Source organism: Diachasmimorpha longicaudata, chromosome 2 (genome assembly GCF_034640455.1).
Source record: "Diachasmimorpha longicaudata isolate KC_UGA_2023 chromosome 2, iyDiaLong2, whole genome shotgun sequence".
NCBI classification, from domain to species: Eukaryota; Metazoa; Arthropoda; class Insecta; order Hymenoptera; family Braconidae; genus Diachasmimorpha; species Diachasmimorpha longicaudata.
Genome location: NC_087226.1, coordinates 12366933 through 12385220, shown reverse-complemented (window position 1 = coordinate 12385220; position 18288 = coordinate 12366933). Strand labels below are relative to the sequence as shown.

Sequence of the window (18288 nt, the reverse complement as noted above, 5' to 3'; positions counted from 1 at the left end):
TTTGGCTGGGGCTCTCCCTCGCTGACTATAGCATCTATATCTGCTTGACTGATACATCTGGATATGATTCCCTAAAAATCCCATTAAAAAAACGTCAATCAAAAATAATTCAGATTGATCTTGCGAAGAGAGGTTAGGATCCCTTCGAGGGGATTTATGTAATCAAAGAAGGATGTCAAGGGCCAGAATGCATCCCATATACGTAATTACCTTAGAAGACTTCAATAATAATGAATCGTTCCAGAAATTACACAAACTTTTCACTGTACTCCGGTTAAAACCATGTCGCCCCAAAAGGGCACATGAACCGGAGAGCGCCATTTTTACTGACTACTATTGGCACGAGGCTTCCGCTTGTGACACACAGAGGTCACTACTTGCATTATTTATATAAAAATAAATAAGAAACTAACGGAATGGTTTAAGCTCCGTATAAACGGGTGCAAACATAGTTCAAATGATAGAATTAGTTTATTGGACAAAAAGAAATCACTAGTCAGCTATTTACATAGGAATCCTAGGGACGCATCTTTGCCTGCGTTGTTGGGGTTCCGTCGGTATACATGTCAACGAACTCGCTGGTGGTAACAGCGGGAACGATATAGTGTGCTCCCTTCGTGATATTTTTCTACTCAATGGCGTGGGATGAAGTGACACATATTATATACAGTGGCAAATTCCTTGTTGACTTTATTGTAACCTCTGTCTTGGAAAGTGTTATTTTACTCTAAAAATAATTTCGAATAACGAAAAAATGAGTTCGCTGGATTGGGAAGAAGTTAAGAGACTGGCGGCTGATTTTCAAAAAGCACAACTCAGTTCCACACTGCAAAAGTACTTTACTCGTTTATCGGAAATTATTATGCATGACCTTTGTAGTAACATCTGGTAGCAACTTTCAACAAGATTCATTAGAATTCGAATAGTGAACGATATTTTTAAATTTTGCATGGATATTTGATATTCTTGTAAATATAATTTTCATGAGATCGTTAAAACAGTACCTATTCAAACAATAACAATGTTTTCGAAGCTCTATAGATTTTTTTTTATTCAAATTACATAAATGATTAGTTGAAAACATCTTTATGGATTTTCGTAATTTTCAGATTGTCTGAGAGGAATTGTATCGAGTTGATAACAAAATTGATTGAATTAAATCTACTCGAAGTCATTTTCACTGCCGATGGAAAGGAATACATCACCCCACAACATTTAGAAAAAGAAATTCGTGATGAAGTGTACGTGCATGGTGGGCGAATAAACTTAGTAGACTTGACAAAAATTTTGAATGTTGATTTGGTACATATCACGAAAGCTGCGAATGAAATTGAGAAACATGATAAGGCTGTCAGAATTATTTCGGGGCGTCTAATTATTGACAAGACTTACATAGTTAAAATTGTAGCGGAAATTAGTGATAAATTAAATCAAATTGGATTCATCAATACTGCGGAATTGTCGCTGCATTATGATCTACCAGACAATTTTCTACAGACAGTGGTGGAAAAAGCGTTGGGAAAGACGATTCATGGTACGCAGGACAAGCAGGACCCGAAAATTTTTTATACCCAGGGATTCATTACTACAAACAAGGCTAAGATGAACGGAGCCTTCTCCGCTATCACTAAACCTACACCACTAAGTGCTGTTATGGGACAGTGCAATGTACCTGAAAAAATATTCTTTGCAATCCTTGATGATCTACAAGGTTCAATGCAGATAGCAGGTGTCATATCTGGCAAACAAGGTAGCAATGGAATTTACGTACCGACGATCTACTCAAAAAATCAATGCGAATGGGTCGATAATTTCTACAAACAGAATGGTTATCTCGAATACGATGCCCTAACACGTCTCGGACTTTCCGATGCTAAGAATTTCGTGAAACGTCATTTCATCCACGAGAATCTAACTCTTCTCGATACTGTCGCTGTTGGTGCGGCAATAATCGATCAGGTGGACGCCAACGTGGAAGAAACCATCGCCACTAGCTCATTCACCGACATTTACCCTTTACTGCCCTCAGTTTTCACCCCAGAGGACATAGAAACCCTTCTGAAGGATTCACAAAAGCGTTTCCACATAAAATTCCATATATTTGCAACGACTGTGATTGTCTCGGAAGCATTTTTACAGCTTTTGAACGAACCCTTGAAGTTAAAAGCCGAGGCGAGAGCGAAAGACGCTGTAGAGAACGGTAAATGGTTGCAATACATTGCTGAAAGTAAAATTAAATCCTCAAAAAGTACAGACGCTGTCAGAAACGATAAGAAAGACGAAAGGAGAAAGAAAGCATCGAGTGGAAAAGCGGGTGGTGGTAGCCAAGGTCGAGAGACTAAGACAAAATCAACAAAAAAAAAGTATAACTTCTCGAAAAATCAAGATTACGAGTCAGATGACGAGAGCACAGGAAAAAACAATGAAAAACTTGAACTAATTCTTCTCACTGATGAGGATATCAAAGAAGAATTGAATAAAGACGAGAATCTGTCGGAAATTGATAACCTTGTGAGCCAATTGACAGAATATTTGCAACCGAAATTGAATAAACAAGCATTAACTATGGCGGAACAATTTGCTCTAACAACGAAGTCGAATAATTTAGGTGAAGTCGAGGAAAGGTTGAACGTGTTGATAACAAATATGCGAATATTTGACAAGGGGATAAAGTGCATTTCGAATAAAGAAACACAAATTCAACTATCGAAGTATCTGATGAAGACTTTGGGGGTGGATTTTGTCACTGATATATTTAAATTGGCTGCACAGCAGAATATTATCCAGTGTCCCAGTGCCTTGACGACAGAGGCAAGGCAGAAAATGCTCCTGGAATTGCCAGGCGATGTGAGAGAGCCCTTGAGTAATATTCACAAGGCCACTGGGAAGGGATCTGTTGAAGAGTTTTTTAATGCCATTGAACCAACAATGGCCACTTGCTGTTTGGTCCTGAAGAAGTTTGATAAAAAAAGAGAGAAGGCGGTTGTCTCAGGACACAGACAAGCGTTGTTGGAACAACTAAACTCTACTAATGATCCCGCTCTCGCCTTGCATCTAGTTACGAGTATTTTATTCACTGCAATCACGCAATGTGCTCTTCACATGTCAGGAAGACATGTGTCTCTTGTTCTTGGCTTTCTGCAGACACATTTGGAAGCTGAAGCTGTGGAAAAATTGTCACACTATCACGGTAAATTATGAAATGAAATTTGAATATTTTTCAATAGTAGATAAACAGACATTGATAAGAATAGAAGAGAATCCTTGATTTACTCTGCCAAATTTGTTTTGGCTTTCTCTATGATAATACAAAGATCTCTAACTCAATAAATATTTCACAGATTTGGTTCTTACGCTATTAAGCTCTTCCGAGGAAGAATCGAAGCTGGAAATTCGTAAAAATCTCGAAGGAGATTTACCAGGACTCAAAGACATGGCCAATTATTCGAAAAAAACACCTACCTAGTGATAAATAGGGGCCATTCCTTGCAATACATTTTTTACCGCCAATTCCAACATACAATATTTTATTAGCATGGCCCCAATAACAATGTAAACATCTGGTAGGGGACACGTACTGTTTTAAAAAAATTATATGTACAATAAAATACTTTGTTAGCATACCTGTGGTCTATCTGTGGATCTTTATCAACCTAAATTAAGAGAAATGTATATATCATTTCTTTGAAGATTCACAGAAACTTTGAATCTTTTATAAAACAGTGGCTAACTCAAAAACAATTAATATTTTATCTTTCAAATTATATCGAATCAATTTATGTTCTAAAGCTTTCAAATCTCTGGACGTGCCGAAGCGACGTCTGCAATCTACATTCACAGCTAGCGATACTACCAAAAAGCCTCTCAGTTTCCGAACGCACAGCTCGTAAAGTTGTTCTTGGAACGAATTACCCCTACTCTCCTCGGATCACCCGGATCCTCACTCATACTAGTGCTCCCCACCACCAAAATCGTGGTTATTTCTTTCAGAAAAATTTAATATATTGACAAGTTCGGCTTCCTCATCTCTCTACACAGTCAGCAAGAATTATCACTTATAAATAAAAGTCAATATTTTCTGTCAAAAGTTGTTTCGTAATACTATTCAATACTAATTAAAATGTTTCTGAAACCTTTCAAAGTGAAATCTAATAATCAGCTAAAAGGAACCGATAGGTTGGTGTTTGAAAAACAATAACACGTCGATGACGTTTTTGAGGTTATCTCAATTTGTTGTTGCGATCGGTGATTTAAAAAATGATAATTGTCTTACTTTTCAGGAAAAAATTGTCCGAAGATGTGGCTAGTCGATTTCCCACACTGTCAGAAACTGATATTCTGAGTTTGCTCCCTAAAAAGGAGTCCATCACTGTTATGAAAATTCTGACACACAATGGAGAAATTTGTAAACTATACTGTACAGCTAGAATTCCAATGTTTTTTCAAATGGATTCACCGGATTTTGTTTTATTCCCCACGATTTTTACACTGTGGCAATTCCCCAATCTGTTGTATACATTTACAACTCATCGTTCAGTAACAACCAAACTATCCAGTGGTGCTAGCTTAATGCTGCCTGGTGTTATCCTGGACGGACCACCGACACTGCGGTCTTATGGCCGATTACAAAAACATACTCCGGTCTCGGTGAATACTGACGATAACAAGGTGAGATATTTAATTGAAGAGCACAGGAATTTCAAATACATTTGATAACCATTTTCCACGCACCTTTATAGTTTAGTATTTACAACAACTACTGAATTTCCTACAATGCTCCAAGCATTCATGTACAAATGGCAAGTCCCATGGAGTGACCCTGATGCTGATTTCCATTCTAGTAAATGAAAACCTTCATGAATTTCGGGTTTTGGCAGGCTCCAGTGGCGGTCGGCATCACGTCGCATTCATCTGAGGATATGTACATGTCGGCGGGTCGTGGAAAATGTGCTGATATTTTGCACGTAATCGGGGACGGACTCTGTCAATTGGGAAAGCCTCCAGTGAGGCCTGAACTGGGACCACCTGGTGATGAAGGATCGACGAACACGGAAGCTCATGATGAAGAGCCGGAATCGACAACGATTCCTACACCGGAATCTGCTGCGAGTATTGAGAGATTGACGGAAGCTTTGGACATATCGGAATCTGCAGAGGCAAGTAGCGATACTGCGCATGAAAGCCCGGTCAGTACTCTTCATATTTATTTGGGACTTTTTGAGTAATAGAAGATATGGCGCATGCCAAATATGGAATAAAAAAAATTGGAGTGTCTGTATTTCAGGAAAAAGCTGAGGTTGCGTCTGCCCCGTCAGAAGAATTGACGTTGGATCCAGTTGAGGAAATGGACAGTCTTCTCGAGTACTCATTTTTAAAGGCCTGTAAAAAAATGAAAAAATCCGATCTACCCATTTTGAGTTCAAACTTCTTCAAGAATCATCTAATCCCGGCATGCCCACCTGATAAGTCCCTAGACATGAAAAAATCGTCCTACAAAAAAATATCGGTCTTTCTAGCCAAGATGAAGTCAATGAAAGTCATCGACACGACGATAATTAAAGGTGTTGAAAGTATAGTGTATATCCAGACTGAAAATCCTTTATTAAAAAAGCTAGTGATAAATGAAGAATCAGAAGAAGCCTCAGAAAGACCTCCTAATGCGCCAGTTGTGGCTGAGTGTTTTAAAATCACTGCGGATGTAACTCCAATTCTCTCAAAATATGGATATGAAAAGGGTCAAGTGATGAAACGACCGGAGATTCGAAAGTGCTTTCTAGATTATGTGAAAAAGGAGAATCTCCAGGATGGAAGGATATTAAAATTAAACCCCCAACTTGCCCAGATATTCAAGACTAAGGAGAACGTTGAGACTTTGCCATTGGACGATGGAATCAACAAATTTGTGGGCCGCATGACACACACACATGAGATAACGGTTGGTGGCGTTAGTTTCCTGCATGTTGGCAAATTGGAACCCATAGATATCACTGTCACAACGCGCAGTAATAATAAAAAAGTCACCCTGGTTAATAATTTAGAACAATTTGGTATTAAGCTTGATGAGTTCAGTAAAGAGTGTCAGGGTATCGGGGCTAGTGCTACCATTACAGATGTTCCTGGAAAAAAAACGCCGAGTGTTCTTGTGCAAGGTAATCAGGTTATTTATGTTTACAAATTGTTGACGGAAAATTATAGGATAAATAAGAATTATATACGAGGACTGGAGTTTGCGCCCAAAAAACGTAAGTGATTCTTTTCTACATTTGTCTGATGATAATAAATCAGGTTATGATGCGCAAAAGTTATGTGGAAAACATGAAATTTGTAAGATTATAACGAAATAAAAAATCAGTAAAAAATCCAACCTGAAATATTGGACACTACGGCACATAAAATAAAAACCCATAACACATAATTTGTAGTGCATCAAACTTTCTTGAAAAATTCCACTGCGGTATTTTCTTTTCAAAAATAACGATGATAAAGAACATTTTTCCCAGTTTATCAAGTACGGTATAAAGTTGATTAAAAATCGAAAAATTGTCGAAGACAATGTGAAAATAAAGCTAGAGTAAAACAAACTCTAAAATGATTTACGTGATGACTGTAGGAGCATTCCGACCAGTAAACTCTTTAATTTTCCCTAGATCTAGAGCAATACCAACGAGAGGTTTCAGTATTTCCTGTGCGTCTTTATCAAAAGTCGTAGGATCAGACTCGTAACTCTCGACGTACAATCTAATTGTTGCACCAGAGCTGCCAGTGCCAGATAGTCGATAAATTATACGTGATCCATCTTCAAAAAGAACTCGTAATCCCTGCAGAACGTAAGAATAATATCAATAAAAGTAAGATCAAATTCCTCTTGAAGGTAACAAGATAACAGTGACACATCACAAGCATTATTTCTTGGCGGGATTCTCTAAGACTATTCCCATTCGTATTCTTCCGAATTTCATGCAAAGCTCCTGACAAACAAATAAATTAATCACTAAACTATTAGAGAGGTGGTAAATACCTGTTTGGTAGCGACACTTCCGTCTATCGGATCCTTGTAAGAATAATTATCCGCTTCTCCAACGACGTAAACTTTGTTACCAGAGCTCAATTTGGTACCTTTGAAACTAGGATCCTGAATTTTCGTTTCGACTTCAGCCATCACGCGACTTGCGTCTTCAATGGCACAATTCTCATAATCATATCGGGTGAAAAAATTTCGACCGTAAGTAATCCAATGGTCTTTCAAAATCTCTTCGATTGATTTATTAAGTTTAGCGATAATATTCAGCCACGCTAAGGCCGCCCAGATACCGTCCTTTTCTCGAATATGATCGGAACCAGTGCCAAAGCTTTCTTCTCCACACAGGGACAACCTACCAGCATCCATGAGATTTCCTGTAGAAGGAATGGAATATCGTTCTTACCACAATATCAAGCGATGACACGATTTTTATCTCTCTGAGAGAACCAAAGTGCAGGGTCACTCAATCCTAAAGAGAATTGTATAATTACCGAAGTATTTCCATCCTGTGGGCACTTCGAAGCATTCAACTTTCTTTTTGGCAGCCACACGATCTATAGCAGCACCAGTGGGCATCGATCTAGCATATCCCTTAATTCCTGTCTTTTGAAAGTAGGGAATGATATCCAGATGAGCTGCCAGGACAGCAACGGAGTCTGTCGGTGTCACGAAAAATGCTTTTTTCCCAATGATCTGTCAATTCATCGACAGAGAATGTACAAAGTATTCCACACAAATGTTAAATATTTTCAAACTAGGAATCAGACCGTTCACGATTTCCGAGAGAGGCTAAAATATCATCATTACCATATTTCTGTCACCATCGCCATCAAAGGCCATTCCCATATCGTGAGTGCCATTCCGAACAGTGTTCACCAGATCGGCAGCATAAGTCAAATTTGGATCTGGATGGAGACCGCCGAAATCCTCCAGCGGTTCCACATGCACCATACTAGCATCATCAACACCAAGCTCAAGGCCAAATATACGTTTTACGTATATGCCAGTTACTGGAACATAATTGAATGAAGAATCGGTAAGTGCGAGGCATTGCGAGGAATCGGTGGAATTATTTATAACTTTTTCAATTTTACCTCCATGAAGAGAATCAATGAGTATTTGAAATTTAGGTCGGCTGCTACTACCCTGTAGAAGCGTCTTTATGCTTGGAAAGTCGAATATCTCCTTCATCAACGCCACATAATCATCCACAGAATCAATTATGTCAACAACAAAGGATTTCCCATCCACAACCAAATTGTGAGTTTGTATTTTTGTAATATCAATGTTGATATTAGGAGCAGTTTTATATGATTTGATTGATTTTGTCAGCTCATAAATTTGATTTGTCACGTTGTCCGGAGCTGGCCCACCATTGTCACAGTTGAACTTTATACCGAAATCGGCATTGGGTCCACCAGGATTGTGCGATGCAGTGAGAACAATGCCACCTTGAGTTTTATATTTACGGATTAGAGTGGAGACTGCCGGTGTCGACAATATTCCATTCTGACCTACTATCAATTTCCCCACCTATTAAAATAAATTAATTTTTTATATTAGATACACAGTTCATATGAACGTCGAGAAGTCCCAATTTTTACGTAAGGTTTCGAGCACTATCGAGAATTTCAGATTTTTGTGGAATTTTCCGAGGGGCGACCAAGGTCTGGGGAAATTTAATCTTTAAACTTCTTCATTTACATCTTAATCTCGTAATTAAGTAAAAATTGTAGATCAATTCGGTTCGTTCTGCATTCAACGCTCATGTCTGGGATTAGTTCTCGCAATGTGATAGACGATTTTGCCGTGAAATTGCGAAACTGTCTCATGTGACGTAACTCATTATCTCTCAAAAATGTCATTGAAGGAATTATCGAGACATCCCTTTTGTGGAGAACTTTCCGCTGTATAAAATTCGCTCATTCTTCCTCAAAGATAATATTTTACAAGTGTGTAATAAACATTTTAAGTACTTAATAAAAATTTGAATTTTCGATGTCATAGTGATCATCATGACAACAATCATGGAATTTTATCACAACAGCCAATACAGTTTATCTCCCCCGCCATTAGAACAATTCATAAACTTTGAACACGATAACGCATGCGTGATGGGTTTGAAAGGAGACATCTGGATTTAGGCAACGGTTCCTCCCTATGATTCCCTCAACTTCGTTAGTTTGACCTCTCGAAGGTCATGGAGAATCACATACCATTTGTAAGTGATAACAGTAATGAAAGGACACCATACAAATAACCGATCATTATCACAACTCCTCATTATGTGAAAAACTTACTCCATTGGCAGCCGCAATCCTTATAATTTTTTCAACAGCTTCTTTTACATAATAACGTCCATCACCACCCACGATGAGGGTTGAGCCGGTCAGTTGATCTCCTAGGGCTGTCAGAATCGCTTGAACGAAATTTTCAGTGTAATGTTCTTGTTGAAACACTTTTACCGCTTTGCGAAGACCTGAAGTACCCGGTTTTTGGCCCTCGTACACTTTAGTTTGAATTTCAACAACCGACATATTGCTTATGGCAGAAATAACAAACAATAATAATGAGCAGGAAAGTTTTGGGATGTTCAAGGAGGTATTTAGTGATCACTTTCGGGAGAATGAAAGCTCCGTACAGGTAAACAGAAAGACTACACACTCGCTTGAATCGGGTGAACTGACTGAGCGCTATTTTTCAAGTACTAAACACAGATGATCGCAGCAGATCTCTGTCGTCAGCCGCACAGCCATTGGTTGTTACTCTAAAGACAAACAGACGAATCTATTCTCTGAATTTCAGAGGCGGGAGATTTAAATGTGAATGGTGGATTTGGCAAAGGGGGGAAGAGAACTAATGAGTCAAATGGTGTGTGCTCTACTATACTATCGAGGACAGTACTATTCCCTGTCAATCTCATACAAGTGAAAATATAATACTTCAATAATATCATATATTCGTCAGATAATTAGATACACGTCAATTGTTTTTGACTGATCTCCCATTCACGAATTAGCTCTATACATAACTTTATCGCTATATACATTTAAATCACCAAAATTACGGTGTGATTTCATTATATACATAGGAAAATAACGAAGATTACTTGATAATAGCTGAGAGCACTATTTGATTTCTCAAAATTCATCCAAATTAGACGGAAAAACTTTCTCCACATCCACAGGTCCCCTTGATATTTGGATTGTTGAAAACAAATTCTGAACTCAACTTTCCCTCGATGTAATCCATCTCAGTACCTAGCAACGACAGTTGAGCTTTTCTGTCAATTATAACTCTCACACCGTCTTGCAAGACCTCCTCGTCAAGTTTACTCTTTTCTTTAGCATAATCAAGTGTATAACTTAATCCGTTGCAGCCTCGCTGTCGTACACCAACTTTTAATCCAATCTGTAAACATTAAGAAATTTAATTGTAAAAATAAATCATTATTTTATTCAAAAGCTTGGCAAAGGCCGTGAGGGCTTGCGTCAGTCAACGAAATAAGACAATATAATTATTTGTCAAGATACATTAACAATAAACAATGAAACCTTACGTATTCCTCTTTGTTGCCTAGAATTTCCTTAATTTTTTTCACAGCATTTTGGGTCTGAAAGTTCAGGAACAAAAACAAATACAAATTAATAAATGTCCTTTACGGTTACACCCGATAGAAATTTATCAATCATTTGTTACTCACCAGAACGAGAGCAGCACGAGTTGGTAGGGTTTTCTTCCCTTTGACAGCCCGAACCGTGGCGGACGCAGTAATACGTGAAGCCATTATTATAAATTAACTATTATCAGTCGTAAAAGCATATGACGTCAATGTGTTTACATCAATTTGTACTATGATTGTTCACTCTTAGCTTTTGAGTTGTGATGATATAATCAAGTCGTCAGCAGCATGACCATATATCTATATAACCTAAAAATACAATTAATGTAAATAAATATAAATCAATGGTCTCAAGGATAATAGGCCTATAGTTACCTTATCCACTCGAGTGCCATATCATTCTTGTCTCGAAGAAATACCCCTTCATTTTTATTCTTGAATTTTTAATGAGCCCAGCGAAAATCGTCTAAAAGCAGTGTATTTAGTAAAACGGTTATTTGCACGGATGCAGATGGCGTTAAATCTATCTTTGGGCCCGGGCGGATAATAACAAGTCGCCAGTTTGATGAAGACTCTTCTTTATATTCCTCGTGTTTCTCTCCTACTGTCAGTTGTCAGGCTATTGCTAAATAACCTTCTTCGGTATTTGGCTTTGTTCCTTGCGGATTATAGTTACACTGTAAAAAAAAATGAATTTAGAACTTCTCGGTGAGTGCTGTGGATACCTCATAAATATAACAGTAAAATTCATAATTCTTGTTTTCTGGTTTCAGAATCCTTTGGTCAGAATTATCCAGAGGTAAGGCTCTGTTTATAAGCACATAACCTCAAATTCACAGCAACAATGAAATTTTGTAAAAGTTATCGTATATTTAATTGGCCATACTCTACTCATTTTAGGAATTCGATGGGACATTGGACTGTATATCCCTTGCAGTAACATGTACATTCAATAAGAGAGGAACTTTGTTAGCAGTGGGATGCAATGATGGGAGGATAGTCATCTGGGATTTCCTTACGCGAGGAATAGCGAAAATAATAAGTGCTCATGTTCACCCAGTTTGCTCACTAAGTTGGTCGAGAAATGGCCACAAATTACTCAGTGCATCTACTGATAATAACGTCTGCATATGGGATGTATTGTCCGGTGAATGCGATCAGAAATATCGATTTCCATCGCCAATATTAAAAGTACAATTTCACCCAAGAAATCCGAATAAATTCCTCGTTTGTCCCATGAGACACGCAGCTGTTTTGGTTGATACGGAGGGAACGCATAGGGTTATGCCCTTGGATGAAGATGTAAGTATAGCATTTAGGCTAATTTTTTTTTAGAAATATGACTACAGGGTTGAGCAGAAAAATCATTTATCCATCGATTTCCAGTAAGACTGTTCATAGAAAAAGCATCGTATAATTTGACTTCATATTTCAGAGTGATCTCAATATTGTAGCATCATTTGATCGTCGTGGCGTTTACATCTACACTGGCAACGCTCGAGGTAGAATACTCGTCCTCGATTCTGAAACATTGAGCATCAGAGCGTCCTATAAGATTTCCCAGGGTACAGTCAGTAATACAGCAGTGAAAAGTATTGAATTTGCTAGGCGTGGATCATGTTTTTTAGTGAATACATCTGATCGTGTAATACGCGTCTACGATAGTACTGAAATATTAGCGTGTGGCAAAGATGGTGAACCAGAGCCGATTCAAAAACTTCAGGATTTAGTGAATAAAACAATGTGGAAGAAATGTTGTTTCTCTGGTGATGGTGAATACGTGTGTGCAGGTTCTGCACGACAACATGCACTCTACGTTTGGGAAAAGAGTATTGGAAATCTAGTGAAAATATTGCACGGCACGAAGGGAGAACTATTGTGCGATGTAGTGTGGCATCCAGTCAGGCCAATAATAGCTTCAATATCATCGGGTGTTGTTTCGATTTGGGCGCAAAATCAGGTTGAAAATTGGTCCGCATTTGCTCCCGATTTCAAAGAGTTGGATGAAAATGTCGAGTATGAAGAGCGTGAGAGTGAATTCGATCTGAGTGACGAGGATAAATCAGTTGTACAAGGGGAGGAGGCACATGATGAAGAAATTGAAGTGGATGTTGCTGTTATTGATAGGGTAGCGGCATTTTGTAGCTCTGATGAAGAAACCGAAGACATTGGATCACTACAATTTCTCCCTATAGCCCCAGACGTGGAAGACAATGAGGAGAGTCAACCACAAACACATGAGCCACCATCAAAGAAACATCGTTCCCATGATATTCATTTGTCGGGAGCTCCTGTTGATGGTAAGCGCCAAATGATTAATTCAGAAATAAATATCAACAGATAGTTTCTAAAGTTCATCCACTTTTTTCGCAAAAAACATTTTGCAGTTTTTTCATTGTTTAGTACACTGTTCATGCATATTGTAAAGGTAGTTGGAAGGATTATTCAGAAAGGTAAACTCCGATGAAATAATTATTCCTATCGTTTTATTGATGAGTTATTGATCGGTAAACGGCAGCCAATCAAGAGATACAGGATGGGATTGTATGTAGAGAGATTCGGACGAGTGGTTTAGAAGATATTCAATTTTATATGAAAAACGCCGGACACACTCTTCCTTAATGCCTTCCGATTCGGCTTTCTTTACCACTTCATCAATAAAATAATTAACAACATTCATTAATATTAATGTTTTTCTCATCAACAGAAACGCATCCTCTATTGAACAAAGGAAAAGACAAACCAGCAGCCAAAAAAGGACGACCGCGGCTCGAACATCGTAAGGGCAAATAAGAACTATTGACTTCGTATTTTCCCTCTGAAAATTCAACACAGATGGATTGTAAAGTGCTGCCTCTTGCAACAGAACACTCAAGTAAAATAACGTTCAAAGGTTATGTTCTTATTGGACTTATTTTGATGGAGAAGTGTAATCATTCGTGAGAAAGATAAAAAGGCAACAGCCATTCGAAGTACTATCGAATATATATACTTTCACATAAATGTAACAAATTGCGAGATTAAAGAGTTGATTGCGCGAGTAAAGTGATTTCTTCTTAGAGAATAAGTGATATTTATACGTTAAAAATATGATATTTTCACGGCTAATACAGCATTTCAACGACAAATGGTTGAAGATCCAGAAACAAACGTCAGATAATGTACAACTCGCCCAAATAGCACTTTTCCGGGGTGGCATTATTTTCATTACTTCCGTTGTCGTTGTCTGGATATCAATATTTTTGTATACAGCATTTTACTATGCCTACATGCCGAGTATGTTACATATGCGACCAGTACATTTGGAATTCACGTAAGCAATGTATATGACATACAGATAAAAAATATCATGTATTACTGATATTACGAATTCCGATCGATTTCATTCTAAATGGAACATCGAAGCATATGTCATTTATCGCAATGCGTAGATCATGCGGGAGAGATAAAGGCATCTGTAGTTATCCAGAAGCAAACGTGCAATTGACCAAGAAGCAACAACTGCTGATGATTGGTCAACCCTACAAAGTGAATTTACACCTTGAATTGCCTGAATCGCCAGCGAATAAAGAACTTGGTAAAAAACCAACTACGATACTCAATTATTCATAGTTACCTTCAGAATTGATCGAAATGGGGCAGAATGAAAGTTGGGAAATCAATTTTTCTGATAAAAACACATGGATGAACATATTAAATGAACATTATGACTTTCACTTGTCACCATTGAGACGTTTCACAATAATTGAATAGTTGACATTGGTAACTTGTGATTTTCCAGTCTCATGCTTACCAGTAGAACATAAGATTTTTATTTTTATTGAATAAAAAACGCATCACAGAAATAAACCGACTGAAATAGCAAGTAGAAGCTATTAATAGTCCGATTTCAACAGAGTTTCAGCATTGAATATACATTGTACATGCACTCAAAATTTCATACTTTATGATAATTCAGTGAGACGAGATTAACAGTGGCGGAATAAACATTTCAAAGTTTGTACATAAAGCTCCTATCGCAAATAGGAAATTTCAGAGAGAAATTTAGCTTTCAACAGAGCCATTGAAACGTGTCTGATAGTATCAATTTTGATGCACACTACAAATACATTCTACAATAAGATTTAATCTCACGCAAAGCAGATTACATCACTCGCTACCATATTGAATAAACCAGCTTGTTCAGAGGCCTGTGAGGATCCTGCTCAGTCAATTGATTGGTCGCAATACCGCTCAGCTAAGTGAACTGTTAATTACTGAGAATACACGATGGACCGACATGGCAATGCTAAAATATTCTCTTTCAATTTTTTTGGGGATGTTTTGGACTGGATTATCTCATGGCGAATACAATAAAGGCTTGAAAGCGGAAAAACAATTCTTTACATACGATATTGTCAGTTGCATTCACGTTTTTTCTTCTCGAATGAAACCCATTACAGTCGCAACGTTCAGTCATTTGATCAAATTGGCGTTTACACCGTTTGTTTTGATGAATGCCAATACATCAAATTATACTATTTGGCGGTGCATTGACAATTTACGACAGTTTGTTTCCCCTAGTTGCTAAATCACTCCGATAACAATATGATGTACAATAGCCAAACTGAATTTATGTAAAACTTTGTTTTTATTTTCATCAGGCATGTTTATGGTGTGCGCAACATTATTGGCTCGCAATGGTTACGCAGTTGACAGGGCCTGCAGACCAACAATGCTGCATTATCGTAGTACATTACTCCATACATTGACAACATTCACATTTTCACCGTTATTGATATTCGGTAATCGTGAAGAGAAGCAAAATATTGTTCTAGAATTGTTTGGAAATTTTGAAGAAGATCAGGTATGTACTTTGTGAGAGAATAGTTATTAATTTTTCAGATAGATCAATTGATTAAAAATTGGTTTGCTTGCTAATAGCCCTTTCTCTCTCTCAGAGTCATCCAGTGACTTCTGTTTTCGTTCAAATTCAATCACGTCACATTGAATTTTATTCAGCTGCAATCGGAATTCATGCCCATTTATCTGGGCTACGGTATTTGATGTTTCATTGGCCCATCCTGTCAGCTATTGTAGGAATCAGTACAAACTTATTTTTCATAGCACTCGTATGCATACTATCGTATTTGCGGTTCGCTTATGAGGACGATTTGCAAAGCGAACAATTCGGATACGAGAGAGGGGCAATTGAAGAAATTCCACGAAAAAGTACCGATGGTATGTTTCCTTACTTCAGTGAATATTTCTTATGCCTTCCTATGCTTACTTCTCCCACTAACATATTTATAGATCTTATTTACTGAATGTAATAAAATAGGAGAGGGTGGATTGGGGCCGGTAAATCGGACACCTTTTTATTCAAACTGGTGTTCACTAGCTATGAGCACCATGGAATGCCTTCCTCAGACTATAGAATGATCATATAAAGAAACAAATGCCTTGATGAAATTTATTTAATTATTGTCCGGGGAAATGGATAGCTTATGCCTTTGGAAAAAACTTCTTCAACACTATAGTAATATAATAATTTTAGTGTAAGAAATACAGTTGGAGTATTACTCAAAAAACATTTTTTCCCTCCATTCAAAGATGAGCTTAATCGTTTCTTCCCGATGTATCCGTTTTATCCTACCCTTCCCCCTAAGTCTCCTTAAATAGAATTTTTAAAAAAACCTATGTGAGAATAACTATGTTCGTGTAATGCAACGAAAAATTGAATTTATTAAATCCGGTCGGAATATTTGCAACTGTGCGGAACCTCTTATATGCAGTAGTACATAATACCACTCTTTTTTATTAGAATCATCGGAATCTTCATCTATTGAAGATGCATCCATGCTGGAGGAAGTAGGAAAATCACGGCGCGGATCTCTGGAATTAACAGCACCGATGATACACTATTCGCATGATCCATAACCGACTGACGTAGAATTAAGGAAATGAAGTACATTTTCTCATCATGATTTTTCCACGGGAATGAGTGCTACATTTCGTTAAGTGATATATTATGGACAATTTTTGTATATTTGCGTTAATTATTAAATTAACTCATGCCAAATGAAGAACTTGGTAATTTTTTAAGTAAGTTTTACAGTCCCTGGTTTCCTAATTATTAATGTGCACCACAGACCCTTATGCAGGTAGAGCTCATGTAAATTCGCAAATCAAGAAAAAAGGCAAAACGCATCTGATAAAACCATGTACGTACTTAACACTATTTCTTACTGAACAGTCAAAAGAATCGGTGAAAAATATCATTAAATTTTTTCGTCCTTGTGGACCTCTCCCAATCGGCAACAGGAGGAAACCGGTTTCTCTGTGTTATACACTCATACCCTAATTTCGCATCATCTTCGCTAAGAGAGGTGCGTGAATTCTTATAACTTTCTTCTCGTCTTTTTCTCAGATTATGGCCGTTCCACCCTCCTCTCCTTTCTTATATTTTTCCATCGTGGACATTAACCCAGATTGAAACAGGTGCGCGGTGAATATTATATTTCGTCATTGAAATTTATGAGCTAGATTTTTTTTCAGTACCAAATCAGGATTAAATCATGAAGATATTTCAGGAGATCCCTATTATCGTTTATATTTATATAAAATAACATCCGAAAAAGAAGCATTCAAACAAATGTTGTCCATGAGCACTACCAAAATCATTAATTAGTGGTAAAAAAAGGGCTGAAGTTGTAATTGACCTGAAGAATAGTCAGTGAAATGGGCTAATGATGTATTTCTTCTCCTTTTTGCCTACCTAACAATTAATAGTAGCAAATTGCTACTGTTGAAAAAGTTTTTCAACAAATAGTCATTAAAAACAGTGAGTGCTCGTTTACCTACAATTGTAATAAACGTAGGAACAAAGGGTGATACTCCTGCTGAGGCTCAGAATGTAGAATTTCTCCGTACCTTTAACAACTCAGTGTGCAAGTTCCCTTGACTTCTCCGTACCACGCAATGCTTATTATGCATTCAGAATTGATCCATTTGATTCGAGGGAATCCTCTGGCGAAATTTCAAACTCCTTTGTTGATGAAAATCATATTGATTTTCCTTGATCATGGAGTACATGGAAAACAAAAAAAATCCTACACCGCCCATGTCATCCCATACGTCAGGCGAAAACATTGTTAATCATTTTTTTGACTTGGAACTGATCTCCGTACTATAATTTTCTTAGCATATTTCATATATTCGGGAAAGTTCAGAAAATAAGAAAAAATTTTTTCCACCTCACTCTTTTTTTCCTACTCGACAGTAGTTTTTATCCTAAAGATCTATTATGGACTAATTCAATGTTTAACAAGTTGGAGGAAAATTATTAGGCACGAAAAAGGAAAAGAATAGATGAAAATTAAAAAAGCAAAAAAAATATTCAATGTATTCTGACAGTAAAAAGTTTAAACAGGATGAAAATTATAATCCGAGGAGTATTTCAAAGTCAACGAATTTGACAGATTCTCCACATGTTGGTGAAACTCGCCACGTAATTCCAAACACGAATTGTGATCGGCTGATCCCGGCTAAATCGACAGACAGCTACTCGATGAGCATTTACATTAGGTCGATTGCTAGTCGATCGATGGTGGATTAATTCACCAGCGATCAACTAGTATTTACCCGAACTAGCCACTCGACTCAG

At 37.5% G+C, this 18288-nt stretch overlaps 6 protein-coding genes across 7 annotated transcripts in view; 4 read left to right on the top strand and 2 right to left on the bottom strand.

The window, feature by feature from the left end:
- The first annotated feature begins 495 nt into the window (after positions 1-495).
- LOC135172746 (E3 UFM1-protein ligase 1 homolog) lies at positions 496-4177 on the top strand. The gene is made up of 3 exons (XM_064139070.1): positions 496-834; positions 1110-3190; positions 3342-4177. The coding sequence occupies exons 1-3, from the start codon at positions 755-757 to the stop codon at positions 3464-3466; spliced, it is 2286 nt and encodes a 761-aa protein (XP_063995140.1). The 5' UTR covers positions 496-754; the 3' UTR covers positions 3467-4177.
- Positions 4038-6415, top strand: LOC135172756 (eukaryotic translation initiation factor 2D). Of its 2 annotated transcripts, none has more exons than XM_064139092.1 (4): positions 4038-4176; positions 4281-4668; positions 4878-5156; positions 5285-6415. In XM_064139092.1, the coding sequence occupies exons 1-4, from the start codon at positions 4121-4123 to the stop codon at positions 6248-6250; spliced, it is 1689 nt and encodes a 562-aa protein (XP_063995162.1). In that variant the 5' UTR covers positions 4038-4120; the 3' UTR covers positions 6251-6415. The 2 variants fall into 2 exon arrangements, with proteins under 2 accessions (XP_063995162.1, XP_063995161.1); XM_064139091.1 differs by having other exon boundaries at positions 4878-5186.
- LOC135172759 (phosphoglucomutase) lies at positions 6415-9732 on the bottom strand. The gene is made up of 6 exons (XM_064139094.1): positions 9322-9732; positions 8116-8554; positions 7829-8031; positions 7513-7714; positions 7019-7395; positions 6415-6818 (listed from the first exon to the last, which is right to left on the bottom strand). Exons 1-6 carry the CDS (start codon positions 9556-9558, stop codon positions 6594-6596), a joined length of 1683 nt encoding a protein of 560 aa, XP_063995164.1. The 5' UTR covers positions 9559-9732; the 3' UTR covers positions 6415-6593.
- Positions 9733-9963: 231 nt separating this feature from the next.
- Positions 9964-18288, bottom strand: part of LOC135172789 (iron-sulfur cluster assembly 1 homolog, mitochondrial) — a 33723-nt gene continuing 25398 nt past the window's right edge. The window contains exons 2-5 of the mRNA XM_064139154.1: positions 11019-11320; positions 10725-10952; positions 10581-10634; positions 9964-10432 (exon numbers count right to left, since the gene is read on the bottom strand). Coding sequence (XP_063995224.1) covers positions 10178-10432; positions 10581-10634; positions 10725-10808 — 393 coding nt within the window. The 5' untranslated portion in view covers positions 10809-10952; positions 11019-11320 and the 3' untranslated portion in view covers positions 9964-10177. The remainder of the gene's footprint in view (positions 10433-10580; positions 10635-10724; positions 10953-11018; positions 11321-18288) is intronic.
- Positions 11205-13688, top strand: LOC135172764 (retinoblastoma-binding protein 5 homolog). The gene is made up of 5 exons (XM_064139109.1): positions 11205-11351; positions 11417-11442; positions 11544-11945; positions 12079-12943; positions 13351-13688. The coding sequence occupies exons 1-5, from the start codon at positions 11333-11335 to the stop codon at positions 13434-13436; spliced, it is 1398 nt and encodes a 465-aa protein (XP_063995179.1). The 5' UTR covers positions 11205-11332; the 3' UTR covers positions 13437-13688.
- LOC135172772 (seipin) lies at positions 13733-16711 on the top strand. The gene is made up of 5 exons (XM_064139127.1): positions 13733-13956; positions 14075-14220; positions 15287-15489; positions 15584-15863; positions 16447-16711. The coding sequence occupies exons 1-5, from the start codon at positions 13733-13735 to the stop codon at positions 16560-16562; spliced, it is 969 nt and encodes a 322-aa protein (XP_063995197.1). The 3' UTR covers positions 16563-16711.